The sequence below is a fragment of the Tenebrio molitor genome, chromosome 5, assembly GCF_963966145.1.
Source record: "Tenebrio molitor chromosome 5, icTenMoli1.1, whole genome shotgun sequence".
In the NCBI taxonomy this organism is placed as follows: domain Eukaryota; kingdom Metazoa; phylum Arthropoda; class Insecta; order Coleoptera; family Tenebrionidae; genus Tenebrio; species Tenebrio molitor.
In genome coordinates this window covers 4,654,771-4,672,630 of record NC_091050.1, presented here as the reverse complement: position 1 = coordinate 4,672,630, position 17,860 = coordinate 4,654,771, and the positions used below count along the sequence as shown (strand labels likewise).

At 30.1% G+C, this 17,860-nt stretch overlaps 1 protein-coding gene and 1 long non-coding RNA gene across 4 annotated transcripts; one reads left to right on the top strand and one right to left on the bottom strand.

Annotated features, from left to right (window-relative positions):
- Positions 1-3,108: 3,108 nt before the first annotated feature.
- Positions 3,109-15,081, bottom strand: LOC138132339 (uncharacterized). Of its 3 annotated transcripts, none has more exons than XM_069049835.1 (5): positions 7,832-15,081; positions 3,854-5,173; positions 3,741-3,803; positions 3,286-3,546; positions 3,109-3,237 (listed from the first exon to the last, which is right to left on the bottom strand). In XM_069049835.1, the coding sequence occupies exon 1, from the start codon at positions 14,823-14,825 to the stop codon at positions 12,957-12,959; it is 1,869 nt and encodes a 622-aa protein (XP_068905936.1). In that variant the 5' UTR covers positions 14,826-15,081; the 3' UTR covers positions 3,109-3,237; positions 3,286-3,546; positions 3,741-3,803; positions 3,854-5,173; positions 7,832-12,956. The 3 variants fall into 3 exon arrangements, with proteins under 3 accessions (XP_068905936.1, XP_068905938.1, XP_068905937.1); XM_069049837.1 differs by having other exon boundaries at positions 7,832-15,051; XM_069049836.1 differs by lacking the exons at positions 3,109-3,237; positions 3,286-3,546; positions 3,741-3,803; positions 3,854-5,173 and adding an exon at positions 7,704-7,794.
- Positions 5,420-8,252, top strand: LOC138132355 (uncharacterized). Its single transcript, XR_011160058.1, has 2 exons — positions 5,420-6,013; positions 6,084-8,252. It is a non-coding gene; the product is annotated as an uncharacterized lncRNA (long non-coding RNA).
- Positions 15,082-17,860: the final 2,779 nt, after the last annotated feature.

Genomic DNA, 17,860 nt, shown 5'->3' with positions numbered 1-17,860 from the left:
CTTTTAAAAAAATCTGAATCAAAACAAAATTAGTATCCGGGGAAAGCTAACACCCCACAAACACTCTTCGGTTTTGCACCCGGTCTTTTCATTTCGGATAGAATATGTTTTCACCTATTCCTAAAATCGCTAGCATCCGCTAACGTAAATTCTGTTCTTATCTTAGTAAGGATGATTCAACTTCGACTTATTTTAGATTTCACAAAAGTTATTGACAAATTAATGTGTGCTGATAATAAACGCCCTATCGTCTAAAGTAGGGATGGGCAATTGTTTCTAGAAAAAGTTTTTTGTAGATAGGTAGATTTGAACAAACAAATATTTTTGTGGGTGATTTTCAATTTGTCATCATTTGAGATTGCATAAAAAATTAGTATTTTTCTTTTAAAATGGTGTTATGTTGTAGATCGAAAAGATTTAATTTCGCAAAATCTATTCACATCAAATGAGAATGGTGAACTAGCCAGTGATTAATTAGTATTCTCTTTAAATTTTTTTTGAAATTTTAAAATCATCGTTTAAACTCGACAGAACACTCATTCTGAAAAAAAGGAAAATATGTAATTCCTTAATGTTACAGAACATTCATATGTACACTAATAATATCATATAATTTCGGATTGAAGTTTTTTAAGTGGGTACCTAAGTTATTATATTGAAATTAAAAAAAAAACAGTTCAACGGACGAATTGATTGGTTTAGTATCTACTTTTTTACTTCTTTATTTTGGAAACTACTTCCAGATATAAATTAATGAGTAAATCCATCATCTGGTTAAGAGAATACGTGGATGTTAGCAAAAAAAAAAACAATAATTATATCTATATTTTTAATTTATATAGGTACTCTTATTTGGAAATACAGGGTGTAATTGAAATGCACGGAATAATTTTAACCACGAGCTACTGGCTTCATGTAGAACTCGGAAATAGTTATTTTTGTATTAAGTGCGCAAAATGAGTGTTTTTTTAATGGCGCTTGAGAATGTCAAATTTTTGTTCGACACTGTCAGAATTTGAGAATTTTCTCCTATGTGAACGGATTTTGAGAAATGTCACAACTTGTCAAAACGAAACGTCAAGCTAATTTTACAGGTTTTAAGCGATTTGGAGCCTTTAAGGGGCTCGTCGAACAAAAAAACGTTGTATTCAACTCGTTCGTGTGTAAATTGGGCCTTTTTTGGCACGCGTAGGACATTTTAAAACGCGGGTGAATCGAGCGTTTTAAAATGGCCCACGCGTGCCAAAAAAGGCCCAAGTTACACACAAACTCGTCAAATAAACTACTATTAAAAATTCTATGTCAAAAAATAAAATGACATTAGTTTTTGAGGTACAATTTTTTAAATTGCTTTTAGTCTTCTACGTTGTCCTACAACCTCGTAGGTAAAATTTCGGCACATTTTTAAAATACACCCTTGTAAAATGTACGTCAGTGCGAAGTAATCTCTAGGAAATATGCTTTAAAACAAGGAAACCGCATTGAGGTAAGTTTTATAAAACATGTGGATTTAAAAATATATATTAGGTAAGTAGGGGAGACCGGTGTCAAATGTAACAAAAATTGTTTAGTATTTTTTTTCTGAGGAACCCCTTAGTAATTTTTATCAGATTATTTTTTGTCAACATAAGTAACAATTTGACATACTTATACCGATTTTATAATTTGCGTGCCAAAGATGGTTTTTTAGAATAGTCCCAAAATTATCTCACGTGTCGAGTGTTACTATTGACACCTATTTGGTGTCATTTGTAACAGGACTGGTGTCAATTGTTACAAACATTAACAACAACAAAAAATATACAGAACTAACGTAACTTTATTTTATTTAATTTTAAAATTAAACAGTATTCATAAATAATACTAATAAAATTAATCTCAGAGACAATTAATGCATACAAAATAAGGATCTTCATCAGTGCAACTAACAAGTGCCCATTGTTTGCAATATCTCTACACTGGATCCAGTTTTCTTGGCTTGTGTGATAAGGGCCAAGACATACTAAACAGAAAGTTTCCTTATCTTGCCCATCCTCTTCAAACGAATCGCTATCATGAACAATTTTATTTTTTTTAGTCGGTTTTAACATGTAACAATTGACACCGTCTCATGTGTTACAATCGACACCATGTTGACATTTCTGATTCTCCACCTCCCTTATGATACATGCTGTATAACCTAACAAATTTAACGTATTCAACAGATAGCTAAAAGAACATGCATTGTGGGGTCTTAATCAGATTTGTAATAAGTATAATAAACTAGGGTGTAGACCGAAAAATACTTGTGTGCGGAAACTTACGTTTTGCTGCAATTATCACAATTTTTTTTAAATAAGAACAACGCGACCTACTTGCATTGCGCCAACCAATGCTCGATTGGTAAAGTAGATATGCCATACGTTGTTGAAGACTTTTCAAACTTTTTATCAAAAATGACGCTAAAATCAACCCTGTTAGTTTCGACACCTGTTACAATTGACACCGGTCTCCCCTACATATTTTCATTTTATACAACATAGTCAACATGCCCGACATTACATTTATTTGTCAAATTTAATTAAAATCATTATGTGGAATAATTAATAAACGCACAAACTAAAAAACTATGACGAGCATGTATTGTTGGTTGCATCATAAATTTTGTTAGGCTCATTATTACTCGTGAATCACCTTGTATAATTATTCTCATTTTGGAGTAGATTTTTGTTTGTGTTTTTCAATATGCCACATCGTACAAAAAAGTGAAAATATGACGAAAGCAATTTTTTTTTCATTTGTCCGATAAACTTTCATCACTTTCAAACAAAAGAATTATTTTGTATTATGATTATGACTATCAACTTAACCTAGAGAAAATGAATAGAAAAAGCTGTGAATTAAGAAGAATTGGTAGATATCCTTAACCACAATCTATGATACCTACTCTCGCAACGGATATAGTTTAAAAATAAACTATTGCCAGTAATGATATAAACGTCACGTAATAAAAATTCTTTGGTTAGACCACAAAATATTCTTAAAAAATTTCAATTGAAAACATACATGCCAGTTGATTTAAAACTATTTGATATTTGACTACTCAGAAGTGTAAATTATTTAAAACTGTTTGTACTAAACGTGGTTTATATTTATAATAAAATAATATTAAGCAAAACAAAATAACGGTGACGGATCAATCCTGTAGCAGTCTATTGCATCTAGCAAATATAAAACAGCAGCGATTATTCCAAAACTCTGTAAACACAACGTTAAAGCAAAATCATATTAATTTGCAGAAGTTACCCCTCCAGCCATGTATCGTGCACCATAGTGTTTCGACAGTAAAACAGCCGAAACGATTACCAAGTAGAGAAATAAAATAAGATTAAGATACAACTGAAATGCTAAAAATCCTTGAAGTGGTCTCCCTGCTTTTGTAATGTGCAGTAATAAAATAAGAAATGATACGATTAATCCTATGGCTGTGCCTACCACATACGCATTTATTAGATCTATTGACCATCCATCAATAGCTATTAGAATAAGACCAATAAAACATATTACCTAAAAATAAAATACATTAATAAACATCCTTTATTTAACAACACAATATTATCGTAAAATGCAATTTACCACTAACTACCGTAACATTTCTTATCACAAACAAATATACTTAATGAGAGAGACGCTTTTTCACAAAACTTATAATGTAGCAAGTAATTCCACAGATTAGATAAAAAGAAGCCGTTAACACTTACACATTCACAAATTTTTATTATTCCTTGGGAAGTTTTAATATGACCTGTTCCATAAACTATTGTCTAAAAGAAAATTAATGTAGTTGTTTAAATTTAACATTAAATTACATTACCCCCATTTTCTGTTTCACGATACACACACCACAGCAATAACAGTATAGTTATCTGAATATTTTCACCTTGATAATCTTATCTAATCAAGTTGTATTTTCCATGAAACCTTATTTTTAAAACCGGGAAATTTAAACAAAGCCGAAATTTATCAAAATATCAAAAAAAAATTCATTTTAAATACACCCATTTTTACTTTACAATTCTAATAAGTAGGACACTATACTGATAAGTATCGTACGCAAATGTGTTTTTACAGTTTATAACTTCGACTGTGGATTTATTTTTATGACGTAATATTTACATCTGGAACCTAGCCAGAAAATCTTTACACAAAAATCTAAAAACAACTCACATGTGCTTCACATTCTACCATATTATTACTCACATGCGGAAATAACGAATATAATCACCCATTTTTGCATAAAAATATATCTGTTCAGCCTATTGTTGTACAAGTACCTGTTACAACTATATTGAGCTATATATATAATTGAGTAAAAAAATTAAGATCCTTATAATACATTATTATATCTACACATAGATCACTGAAATTTTGTTTACTAGAATTTATTTTAGAAAGCAGATATATAATGATTTAATTTTTATTATATCTAGTGAATGTTCTCAATGTTTTCATACTTTTTTTCAGTTGTTTTCTACTGCCTTCATGTGGACCAACTAAAGCGGAATAAAAAATATAATCAAAGGAAAAATTAACATATTATTATTTTTTTCACTCTACATATTTGACTAATTGTTCGACTATCCAAAAATTATATGTGAACCAACGGTGTTCGTTGGCTCAAAAATGGTCCCTTCTTTAATTATTAATTCTAGATGAGTACAATTTAATACGAAGCTTTCAAATGAATGCGAATTAATACTGAAGAATCTCTAGAAAATTAAAACATACTAGAATAGATCACACATTACCTGTCATCGTCATAAATAAGGACTGAATCTACAAGGCCAATCAGAGATCAACGTGGACATTTTGTCACTTGCTCAGCCCAGGGCTGCCCAGTTGATACATTGACGTGATTGGATTAAATTGCTCTCTCTCCGTCTTTACCTTTACTTACCTGTACCTATGTGCATATTTATCATTCTTACAATTTACAATTTTTCTTGTTTTGAGAAAAGGAAGATTTTCCGGGCAACTTTTTAAATTTCCCTGCATTTGAAATATTGAAACTACTCAAAATGAATTTCACATAAAGTATAAAAGAAATTGAAAACTGAAGTTCTAAAGCGTAGTTTTCAAAGCGTAATGTTTCCCTTCTTTTCTTTCTGACATCTAGCAATCTGCCTCCTAAACTCTGAAAACCACGTCCCAATTTAGCGCACTCCAAAGTACATAGACATTCATTCATTCACGCTCAAGTTCACCGAACAGAAGAAGATCATCTTTTTGTGACATTTTTCAACATGAGCGTTCGTCGAGGAAAATCGCGAAAAAAATTATAGTTTTGTACCTACATTACCAAAAAAATTCTAAGTTTCGACAGAACCACATATAGTTTTTTTTTAATAAACTGTGAACTCCGTTTACTCCACCAATCATATACAAGCTCCATGGTAAACCTCGCCGACCATGTATAAAAGTTTTCCCATTTATAATTTGGTTTTACGGCAGTGCAATTGTAATTATTAGGGGCTGGGGTTGTGGTTTTGGCAATAGACGTGAAGATATTGTAGCCTAGTCAGACAACAGACAACCGACCTTCTTTTACAGTCCTAGGATTTATGGCGGTAGTTGCCTATTGTCGGGGTATTTAACTCCCTGATAACAGGGCTGGTAGTAAAACCAAATTATAAATGGGAAAACTATACTCAAATTATGTCGCTTAAAACTGTCTAGTCTAACAAGGACATATTTATAACCAGATCAATCATGTTTTTCCAAATTCAAATATTCGATGAATGATTTACAAGTTTTACAACGACCTTACCCAAATTTGATCAAATGGAGGTAGCCAATAATTAATGCTATGCTTGGTTGGTTTTTGAAATGTTTGCAGTGCCATCTACAATCACCATCCAACAACGTAACAGCAACGTAAACCGGTTGAACATTGCTTCATAAATTTCACAACGTATAATCCGTTATCAATACAAACAACTTGATAAACTTTATCATTATCAGATATTTAATAACTGTGAGTGCGACGTCGCCGGCGCCGTCGGTATATTTCTGGTATCTTTAACGTTACAAATTTGAAATTTTAGAATGTGAATCAGCAGATAGGGGGACGTAACTTGCTAGAGTTACGTGTATGTCGTCATTACTTCTTAATTTCTTAAGAATTATGATATGTACCAATTTTATGAGATTTCAAGATATACCTAAGTAACATTTATTTTTAATTTAAAAGTTTATTTTTAAATTTAAATTAAATAGGTACGACGTTCTAAACTAATTTAATTTATTCCTGTTAACATTTGTAGTAAATTTAACATAGATAGTTATTAAAGTCAGTGAATTATTTGAAACTGTTTGTTCCCAATAGTAATTATATATTAATTTATTATACAAAATCATTAGGTATAGGTCACACAACTAAGTGTAAAGAAACTCTTAACATTAATATTTTTGTTCAGTTATAATTAAAAAATAGGTACATTTCCATTTTGTGTAAAGGTAAAAATAAAAAAGTACTTATGTGTAGTTTATTCGATGGATGGATATACATTTATGTAAATGTGTACGACTTTTGTACAAGTGTTAACTTTGTTTACATTAACCTAAGACTGGCATATTTGGTGTTGTCCACGCATATTTTGGTATAGGAGCGACGGCAATTTGATATTTATGGAAAGTGTCGACAAAATAAACCATCGAAGTAACATAACCCATGATCTAAAAAATAGAGCATGTTCAGTCAAAATACATGTTTACGATCAAATAAATTTCCAACACAAAACTCAATTATTGAAACAAAACATTTTTTTTACATACTATCAACTTACCGCAGTCACAATACTACTATATAGGCCCCTTCAGCACACAGCACTTTTTATGGAAAAACACCCCGATTTTCAGTGGTAAACAGAAAAGCAGAAAAAATCGTGAAAACACCCCGATTTAAAATTAACATTTTTAAGGAAAACACCCCCGATTGTCAATGGTAAATAGAAAAGCAGAAAAAATCGTGAAAACACTCCTGTTTTTAAAGCCAGCGTAAATTCATTTTTGAAACTCAATGGCTTGTGGAAATTTAGATTTCATAATTAATAAATACAAACCCGGTTCGTTAATAAATACTGTTTTGACATCAATTTTCTTGACGCCTTGTTTTAGGGCGTCTGGAAAATCTATCTTTTTAAGGAAAACAACCTGATTTTCAAGGTAACTCGAAAAGTGCAAAATTTATAAGGCCCCCCTCAGAACATTTGCCCTGTTTCTATAAGGTAGAAAGCATGCAATACAAACTCATGTAGATGGGTCTATTCAACACAACAGTTCAAAATTAATGATTCAGGAAATCCACCCATTGAACAAAATTTTGATAAAAATAAACCTTTATAAGGCACCTCCAGACTCTTTGTTTTTAGCATTTTGACTTTGTTTTTTTATTGGGCCATTTCAGTACACATGAATACGATTTCGGCGAAACTGATTCACCTTTGAAAACACTTTAAAATTCGTCATTTTGTCCTTTTTGGGTTCCATCCTTTTGATTTAAGGGCCAGTTTCATAATAAACTTAAAGTCGACTTTATCTTAAAGTGACTTTAATGGATTGTTGCAACAATATATTTCTATGGTAAATGGTAAACTTTAATGTTAAAGTAACTTTAGGCTGATTATGAAATTGGGGGTAAGTGTTGGAAAATATATATTTGTCAATTAGTGCAAATGATTTTATTTTTAATTTATAATGATTTTTTATTAGATGATCCTTAATGATTCTTCTTATACAAGTGGACTTGAGCGGTTGCTACAAATAAAATAGATTTGCTAGATTGATTTCTCACCTCAAGTCCAAATAGTTTACTAAAGCCACCGCACACTCATTTTTCAGATCTGCCGTGGCAAAACTTAGATGGATATCTTCCCTTCGCTCTTCTTCCCCTTCTTGTTCATCGAATATTATTTGTAATTGCTTCTCACATGGTAATTTATCGTTAAAAATAAATGAACAACCCACTATGTTGAGATAAAATTTGGCAGCTTGATTGTAAAACAAAACACAACCTGGATCGGGATGTGTCCCTTTCCTAATCTCCATCGTGACGTCTTTAAAACATGGGCCGTCGCCGTCTTGGACTTGTACTTTTCTGAATTGAACCAATGTCATTGCTTTGTTGTTGGCTAATAATTTACGACTAATTCGTATCCGCTGCGCTTGACGATATTCTTCTAACATTTTTTCCATATCCATTTTATCAACAAAAATGTAGATAACTGGCTTTTACCACGCTTTTTATATTCTTCTTTATCTCACAATTCTGACTACACAAGGGCAAACTGCACCTGCACATACGCTGCCAAGGCGAATGCCACAGAACCGACGGAATAAACAAAACAGTTCTTTCTTCTTCCCTAAAGGTGTTCAGACAGACATAAAACAATCGAGTGGAAACTACGATGGCCACAAAACATAGGCATAGGATGGCATTTCTTTAAAATAACAATAATACAGAATATCAAAATAGCCATTTTGCATATGCGCACAACCCATACGCCAAGCCCTAAAACCAGTATTAATTTTCCGAGATACCTAGGCAACCAATTTAACACTACTGCTGCATGCAATTTATCATTGACATTATAATAAAATGGACGGACTTAGAGAGAGAGGTGGTGGCAGGTGGTGGTGACAATACATAAAAATAGATAGAAAGAAAAAAGTAATTATCAGCTGATCGAATGTTGTCAATCTTTCCATCAGGTTGGCAACACTGACTTCTGAATCTGTCAAATTTGAAAGACTTGTTTCGGAGGAATATTTGAATTTAAAGTGTTAGTGTTTTATCTTATTGTTCACTTGTGTAATTGTTTAGTGGTTTAGTTGTTCAGTAGTTTGTACGTTTAAACATTGTCAGAAACTATTAGTAATAGTTAGATAAATGCAATGGTCGTAAAGTATTGGGTGTTTGGGTGCAAAAATAGTTTTTTTGTTCGACACTGTCAGAATTTGAGAATTTTCTCCTATGTGAACGGATTTTGATAAATGTCACAACTTGTCAAAACGAAACGTCAAGCTAATTTTAAAGGTTTTAAGCGATTTGGAGCCTTTAAGGGGCTCGTCGAACAAAAAAACGTTGTATTCAACTCGTTTTTGTGTAAATTGGGTCTTTTTTGGCACGCGTGGGCCATTTTAAAACGCGAGTGAAACGAACTCGTCAAATAAACTACTATTAAAAAGCATAGTACTCGTAACATATCATTTCATCCGTAAGTTAAATAACAATAGTATTATCAATATAAAGACGTTGTTATTGTAGTTTTCCCAAGGAAAACAAAGAATCTTTCTTGTAGAAAACATTACAGCTAAGAAAAGAGGTTATGTGTACTGTCAGTTGTCAGTTGTCAAATGTCAAATCTGACGTAGCCTATTGTCACGTGGTACATCACCACTTTACCCTACAATTTCAATGATCCTACGCTAAAACATCACTAGGCTTCGTCCATTTATTATAATGTCAATGCAATTTATGTATATTTCAAAATTCAAAAGATTTATAACTTTCCATAAATAGGTTAGACCTTAACAAGTCTTCAATTATTATTTGTATGTACATTAAATTTCCAATTTGTATAATAAGTAATATGATGGAATAAAAACGATAGATAAATAACTTCTTCAAAATTATTATTTTTTTAATTAATGTGTCTCAAAAACTATAACAAGTTAATGTACTATAAATAAACGATTAATATCCAAATGGTACTGTATCAAAGGTTTCTAGAATAACCCTCTTATCATAAACAAAACCAAATTCTTTTGTTTCTATTTTATTTAAAAGTTCTTTAGTTTTAGAATCCCTGGTAATTCGATTATATTGTGTACTGATTTTACTGTCTTTCTTTTCTAAAATATTATTTATACTATCGGAATTAATCTTTTCGGACGTTTCATAATTTAACGTGAATCCTTTTATTCTACAAACAACTTTACCCGTATTAGTCTTATAACAATAACTTTTTGGACCTGTTGATATCCAGTCTATTATCCATACGCCTTTACCTAATTCGTCTGTCCAATCTCCCAATAGACAGCCCGTTTTAACAGTGTTTTTTCCATCGTCTATATATATAATACTATCTGTATCATAATATGCCACACTTTTTCCTAACTTATCTAACATTTCGTATAATCTTAGTCTTGCGTTTGCAGTTGTAAAGGCAGCTATAAATATATTGGTATTGAAATCATTTTCAACATAACAATCTTTTATCTTATAATCAATTTGTAACATATTTTCATTTATATCGTTTATACGTATATTATCAAGTTTCTCGTCTAATAAAATTTCATAAAACCTTTTAACATCTGTAACATATTCTGTTGCGCCCATATTTTGTCTTTGCCCAAATTTACCCCATAAAGAATTTAAGCAGATTTTTGCAACAGCTCTCTTTCCAGGATTATTTTCTATTTTACCCAATTCGATACCTAGAATTTCTTTTACGGCTTTTCTATATTCTTCTTCTGATTCAAAATCATCCTGCCAAGGACTAGTTTCTAATTTAATTTTCATAAACGCTTTCACATATCCTTTAAATAAATATGATGATTTTTTGTAAAAATGCCAAACCTCATCAATAGTTATTATTTTGTACCCCTTTTCAATTGCTTTTCTTACTTCGTTGGTACACCAGGTTCCTCTGATAATTCTTTGAGATTCCGTATGAGAACATTTATCTTTTTGATTATTTAATTTTGCACACAATTGACATAATGGAAATGTTAGTTTTTTATCACCAGATTTGGTTTTATTCTTAACAGGTAAAACGGGGTGATACAAACCTTTTGGTGGTAAAATTGCACATTTTATTAAACCATACCAATCTGAATTATACATACGAGGTTTGAATATTTTAGTAGGATGTCCAACTGGATAATCATCGTAACATTGTACTGTTGGATATAAACTGCAAATATCTATATATTTCAATTTCTTTGCCTTAACGCGCAATTTTGTTGCATTCGTTCTTCCACCAAAGAATGCGTTTCTAGGATTAAGTTCTTCCAATTCCTTAATTTCTTCTTCAATTTGTTTCATTTCTTTCTTATATTCTTTTGACTTTGTCCACTCACATTCCCACATTTCTATTAAGTTATAACCAGCTTTTTTTATTTGCTCGCTTCTTTCTATTGTTTTCTCATAAAGATCTTCCATAGTTGTTTTATTCTTATTATTAATAAAATCTGAACTATAACATTTAGTACAACCATGCCAAAAACAACCGTAATATTGGTAAACAGTATTGGATTTTTCATCAAACCCGTCAACTTTTGATCCACATATTTTCACTTCACCATTGTTCAATGCGTGTTTTATATTTGGATTATGAAAACTATTTAACCATGAAATTGATTGTTGAAAATATTGATCTTTTTTCAGCTTATCAACAACAGCTATTGTATCTTTCTTAATATATTTTGATCTATATATAGCCAAGCAAACACCTGCAATAGTAATGTATCTAAAAGGATCTATATTAGCAATTTCTAGAAACTGATTTCTTAATTCAAGACATCCTCTTCTTAATATATCAACATCAGAATTACAATAATCATAAAGTTCTTTTTTAAAATCAAACAAATAATTTTATTTTCTTTTTTGTTTATGCCATTCTAGAAATTCGTCTCTTTCTTTTGGTTTCATAGAATTAGCACCATAGTATTTTGTATCAGGTATTTTTCCAATATAGTTCTGATTTTCTGTAGTATTGAAGAAATGTGGAAAATATCCTTTTTTAAGTTGTTTTAGACCGAATGTTTTAGGGAAATTTTTTAAAGGTCCTTGAACAAAATTACTACTATCAATAATTCTTAAATTAATTGATTTTATTTCCATTAACATTATTTTAGATCCATTATATACGCAGAAAGGTTTAATACCGTTTTCAACGCAATATTTTAGAATAAAGTAAGAATCATAACCTTTAGAATAATGTGCAATAGCTGTGTGCCCTCGATGATCTCTAGAAATTAACCATTTACAGAAATCTTCGTTACTCTTAAAAGAATTAACATTTCCGCTAAAATCGTGAGATATAACTAAATTAGCGCTTCATAATCAAAGAATAAATATTTTTTTGTATAGGTACAATGATTTGTATGTCTTGTAGAGCCACAGTTAACACATTTAAACGGTTTCGTATCATTCAGTGGTTTTTTATTACAATTTTTGCAATCACAGCATTGATAAACCCAATAGTTTTTGTTTTCAATTTTTTCCTTAGAGTATATTATGGTACAACCTTTTTCGTTACAATTTTTACAACCTTTTACTGTGTATTCCTTGTCATTTTCTTTTATTTTTGTTTGGCAGATTCCACCTTTTTGTCGTTTCCATTGCATATAACATTTATGTTTTAATGTTTCAACTTCTTTACAACAATTTCGACATTTTTCCCATCCACATCTGTGTTCTTTACAACCCTCTACGAATTTGGGATAAATTTCAAAATTCACCGAACATGTACTCCATAACACAAGACATGGCAAATTTACCACCCTTTAGATTAAAATCGCGTAAACCACTTTGGAAAGAAGAATTTCTCATGGAACCATTTTCCAAATCTGACTATTGGAAAGCAGCCTGGCAAGACGTAGATATTTTCAATAAAAATCTAATTGAGGATCCTACAAAACAAATTCCGGGATTTGACCTACCTAGGAAAATCTGGTGTAAATTAAATCGTTTTAGAACCGGCCATGGCAAATGCAATAATATGTTGTTTCACTGGAACATTCGTGAAAACCCTTCTTGTGAATGCGGTGCAGAAAAAGAAACCATCCAACACATTGTGGAAGAATGTCCCCTTACTAAATTCCAGCAAGGTTTCTCCAAACTACATCTACTTACCGAAGACGCCCTAAATTGGCTACAACAAATTAAAAACATATAATTTACCATAATTATTTTATGAATTTCGAATTTTAATTGTAATTTTCTTCATACGAATATATATACAACCCTCTTCTATCATTTTGTTACCTTTTTTAATGATTTGATTACCCTTCTTGTTATTTCCTTCTTCAATTATTTTATTTCCTTCTTCAATCATTTTTTTACCTTCGTCAACCATTTTATCACCTCTTTTGAGTATTTTATTACAATTTAAGCATTTATGAAATCTTTCACAAACTTCTGAATGATTTTCTAAACATTCTTGATTAAAACAGTATCTATTGCATTTTTCACAATATATTCTAGAGTCTTCTTCGTGTTTGGGGTTAAAACACATTAGGCACATTTTCTTTTCTTTTTTGCATTTATGGTCGTCTTTGATTTGATATGGTTTATCACATTTTTTACAATAATAAGACTGACCGTAGAAACTTGTCATACTATTGATTGTATCGAAATGATTTCCATTTTTATATAAATAAACGTTCACATCTTTTTCAGGTCCTGAATATATTATAGAATTAAAACATTCGGCTGCTACGATTTTTATTTGAATATTTAATATTCTTTCTATATTCGCAATATCATCTAAAGTAAAATAATTTCTATTATATTCCCCAAGTTGATTACATAGTTCTTGAGCTAAAGTAGTTTGTAAATTTCTTCCCATTCTAATATATCTTATATCATTACGATCATATTCTTTACCAAGTATAATATTTGTATGATAAGTTAATCCAACAATAACAGCTCTTGGACAACATAAATTATCTTTGTTTTTTATTTGTATTATACTTTTCTTTGTTCGTGAGTCTTCTGCTATATTTAGCAATCTTTTCGCATTAGTAGCACCTCTAGGCATATTAACTACTTCAGCATTAAACGTACAACCGTATATATCTAAATCTTGATTTGAAGTTAAGATACTTTGAATATTGTTTAATAAATTATTAATATCTGAGGTTCTTGACATACCTGTTGAAATAGGATTCCAAAGATCAGGATGATTAACCACTATATTCATTAAATCTCCTTCTTTGAAATTTGTTTTCTGTTTTACTATTTTAATCATTTCATTTAATCCCTCTCTAACAGCAGTAATTTTTTTCATAATTATGTCTAAAAGATCAGACTCGGATGATTCTTCCTCTTTCAATAATATAACTTTATAGTAAACTTTATGTTTCTTCCATTTTTCGGTGTATTCAGCTTTTGTTTCTATTATTTTAATTTTAGATTTTTTTGAAAACTCTGTAAAATAACTATCTTCGAAAGCGAACGGTTGGTCGTTAATTTTTTGTAATAATTCTGCCTTCTTCATTTTAGAGTAACCTTTGATATTCTTTTCTTTAGCAATTTTTCTTAATTCTTTTATCGTTGTATTCTGAGTCGATTCGTTTTTTGACATGGTTTCCTCTAATAATTCCTCTAAACTTTGAGACCCGATTTCTTTAAGAACAGTATTTAAATTCGCTTCGCTCATGAGGGCATTATCTGAAATTTGATTCACTAGATCTGTCTTTTTACTATTTTGCTTTATCTTTAGACCTAGTTTTTCAGCAATTGATTTTAATTTTTTAATATTGAGTCTATTTAATTTATTAAACCAGTCGCCAGCATTGAGCTCTTCTTTTAGAATTAATTTTATAAGATCTAATTTAGTCTTTGAGTTATATTGTGAATAGTTTTTTAACCCCATCTTTTTTGCGATGGTTTTTATTTTTTTTAAACTTAGTTTATTTAGCACAATCTCATTATTTGCTTGTGGTGTTAAAAAATATTTATCCATCGAGGACGGCTCATGTGTCAAAGACGAACTCCTAGTAATTTTTATAAGTTCCTCAACGGTCATTTTACGAAGCTCATCTTTCGAGAGCCCCATTTACTAGGGAAAAAATTATTCAAAAAAATTTATGAATGAGATTATCCTTTTAAGTCGTTAATATATTTTTCTAATTTTTCATGCCATATTTTTTTGAAATGTCTTTTTTTATATCTTATCGGAACATCCATAAAACATATATTACAAGTAAATTTATCATTTCGTCTTTTTTTGCAATCATAACACACGTATCCGATTCCATATTTCTGATTTTTACTTTTAACAAAATTTGAATGAGATTTTATGGTTTGACAAATGGAACATTTTCTTAATAACGACTCATTATTCGGAAATGTTTGTTCATGATCAATCTGACAATCTTTATTCCCCATTTATTAGAAAGATATTATTTCATAATAAATGGCTCATAATACCAAAAGGGAACAGTCAGCTAAACAAAAGATAAATATAATAATTAAAAAAGATTATACGTTAACAGAGTCTAGTATTCCATCAGTTAAGAATTTAAATAATATGCGATCAAGACAATTAGCATTAAATTTTTTAGCACAAAAAGGAGATCCTACTTCTAAAAATATTACCTTAAAAGAGTTTGCTAAACAGAATAAACTTGGTGAAAACACAATTAGGAATCAAATAAAATTTCTCACTGGTGAAACAATAATTAAACATAACACAAAATCAAACAACATATAACAAAAAACAAAAACAAATTAAATCTAAACACAAAGCAAACACATCTCAATCAGATTACAAAGCGTCCCTGAAAGGGACTAGTGCTCAACATACCGCTGGGAGTATAAAAGATGAAGAAGAATTTGATAAAATTTTTGATAAGACTATGAATTCCTTATCTAATAAATAATGGCACTAATTGATGTTGCTGACAAAAATCAGATAAAAATTATTCAAAATAGAATAAAAAAAGACTGCATTGAGTTTAATAGTTTATCTGTTGGTAATAAAGTTAAAGCATCTAATCAACTGTATATGGAAAACAGAATTTTAAAAGAATTAGGAAATGCTGCGGTTGAAACAATAGAAAAAATGGACGAAGAAATTGAGTATAAAGATAATAAAATTAATGTATTGGAATAAGAATTAAAAGAGGTCAATAGTTATGATGAAGAAAAAATAAACGCGTTACTGAACAAAAATCCTGTTATTAGATATAACAATAAAGAACGAGCAAAAAGACGTTTAGCAAATACTCTTTCTCTAGTTAATAAATGAATACGTTCTTGACTAGTGCTTCGTATTCAGACAAAGTACTCATGAACACAGCGAATTTATTAATCAAGGCAAACTTAAAGATTGTGGAATTAAAAAAAGAAAAGAAAAAAATTATATTTATTTTTATTTGTATTATTTCAATAATTCTTATAATAATGTTAGTTGCATTTCTGCTTCGTATATACCCTCTTTAATTTTTTCGCCGTTAAGATCAGAAACAAAATAAATCCAAACATTATATACGCGTTTTTCTACAACTGTGAATATTTCTTCAGTCCAGTTCGTTTTTAATTTGTTACGAAATATATCAACCATATTAGACAATCTAATTCTATCACCAACTTCAAATTTTGGTTTTTTATTTGTTAATGTAATCATATATACGGTTTCTAATAACTGCCTTTCATTTTCTTTATTAACATCTTTTGGTTTCATTTTAATCGTGGTATGATAAGAATTGTTATAAGATTTTATAATTTTTGGTAGTAACGAAAGCCAATCAAAACTGTCATATAATATTGGCTTGAATTTATTTCCTAAAGTACGGTTGAACCTCTCAACAAAGAAAGCTTTATTTTTTGTTCCAGTACTATAAAGATTGATATTGTACTTATTTAAAACGATCCTCATATCTTTATTATAAAACTCTTTTCCTCTATCAGCATGTAAATTTTTCGGTGGATTGTGTTTATCTTTAATCGCTTGTTGTATGATTTTTAAAAACGCATTAGCTACTTTTAATCCTGATTTAGTTTTTAAAGGTTCTACCCATACAAATTTAGAAAAGGTGTCTTCAGCAACTAGAATATAGATAAATCCCTTATTGATCTTTTTAAATTTATTAAAATCATTCGGCTTCGTCTTCGACTTCAAGGTTTTTGTTCTTAAAGTATAGCTTGGATCTTCTGATTTTCCTTTTGATCTATAAAAAACATAAATATCTATTTGCCAAGTATCATCAATACCTCTGTGTTGAAAGCGACGTGTTGGATATTTTTTCCTAGCGGGTTTAAATAATTCAAAAATTAAAATATCTTTAGGTGATTTAGAAATATTATTTTTTACTGATTTACAAATTATGCAAGTTGATATTCTTCTCCAGCGTTTATATTTTACAATAAATTCTGATTCTCCAGTGGACTTAGTTTTTGTTTTGCATATTTTACAATAATCCATTTAGTTAGCAATAAACTGAATTCCCTTCGGCTGCGGTGTATTATGGAGTAATTCGCACGAATTGTCCAACTTGTCGAACACGATTGTTATTTTTAATTAATTAGACGAATTTTAAGAATTTATTCAGATGTTTATGCGCTTCTTCTGGCGGTAATTTTGTAAGTAAAATAACAGTAACCTTCCGTAACAATTCAACTTCTTCATCTCCTGTCACAGTAAATTCTATTTTTTCACCGTTTACTGTACAACAAACAGTGGAGATACCATTTTCATTTAAATTGATTACTATATTGCTTTCCATTTATATATGTTTATTTTTGTAAACGCGCAATGCGCATGAAGGTCAAAGACTGATAATTATAAAGAAAACTTGACTAACATATAAAATCTGATTGGAGTTCTTAATTTATATGGTTTATTATGATTGTAAACACCGAGATTTTCATTTGTGTTTACTTTGTCTTTTTTTATCCTAAAAAGTAATAAATCAGTCTCTTTAATAGAAAAGGGCTTCGAAAGATCAAATTTTTTCATTTCGTTATTGGTAATTTCTAAATCTTCCAGATCAGCTGTTGATCGGAATTTTATAACTTCCATATTTATCGGTATACTAAGATAATATTCTCCGTCAAAAGTAAACTTAAGCATAGTTATAATCTTTTTAT

Excerpts from the sequence above, each read along its gene's own strand:
- LOC138132339 (XM_069049835.1), bottom strand. The coding sequence starts at position 14,825 with ATGGGGCTCTCGAAAGATGAGCTTCGTAAAATGACCGTTGAGGAACTT.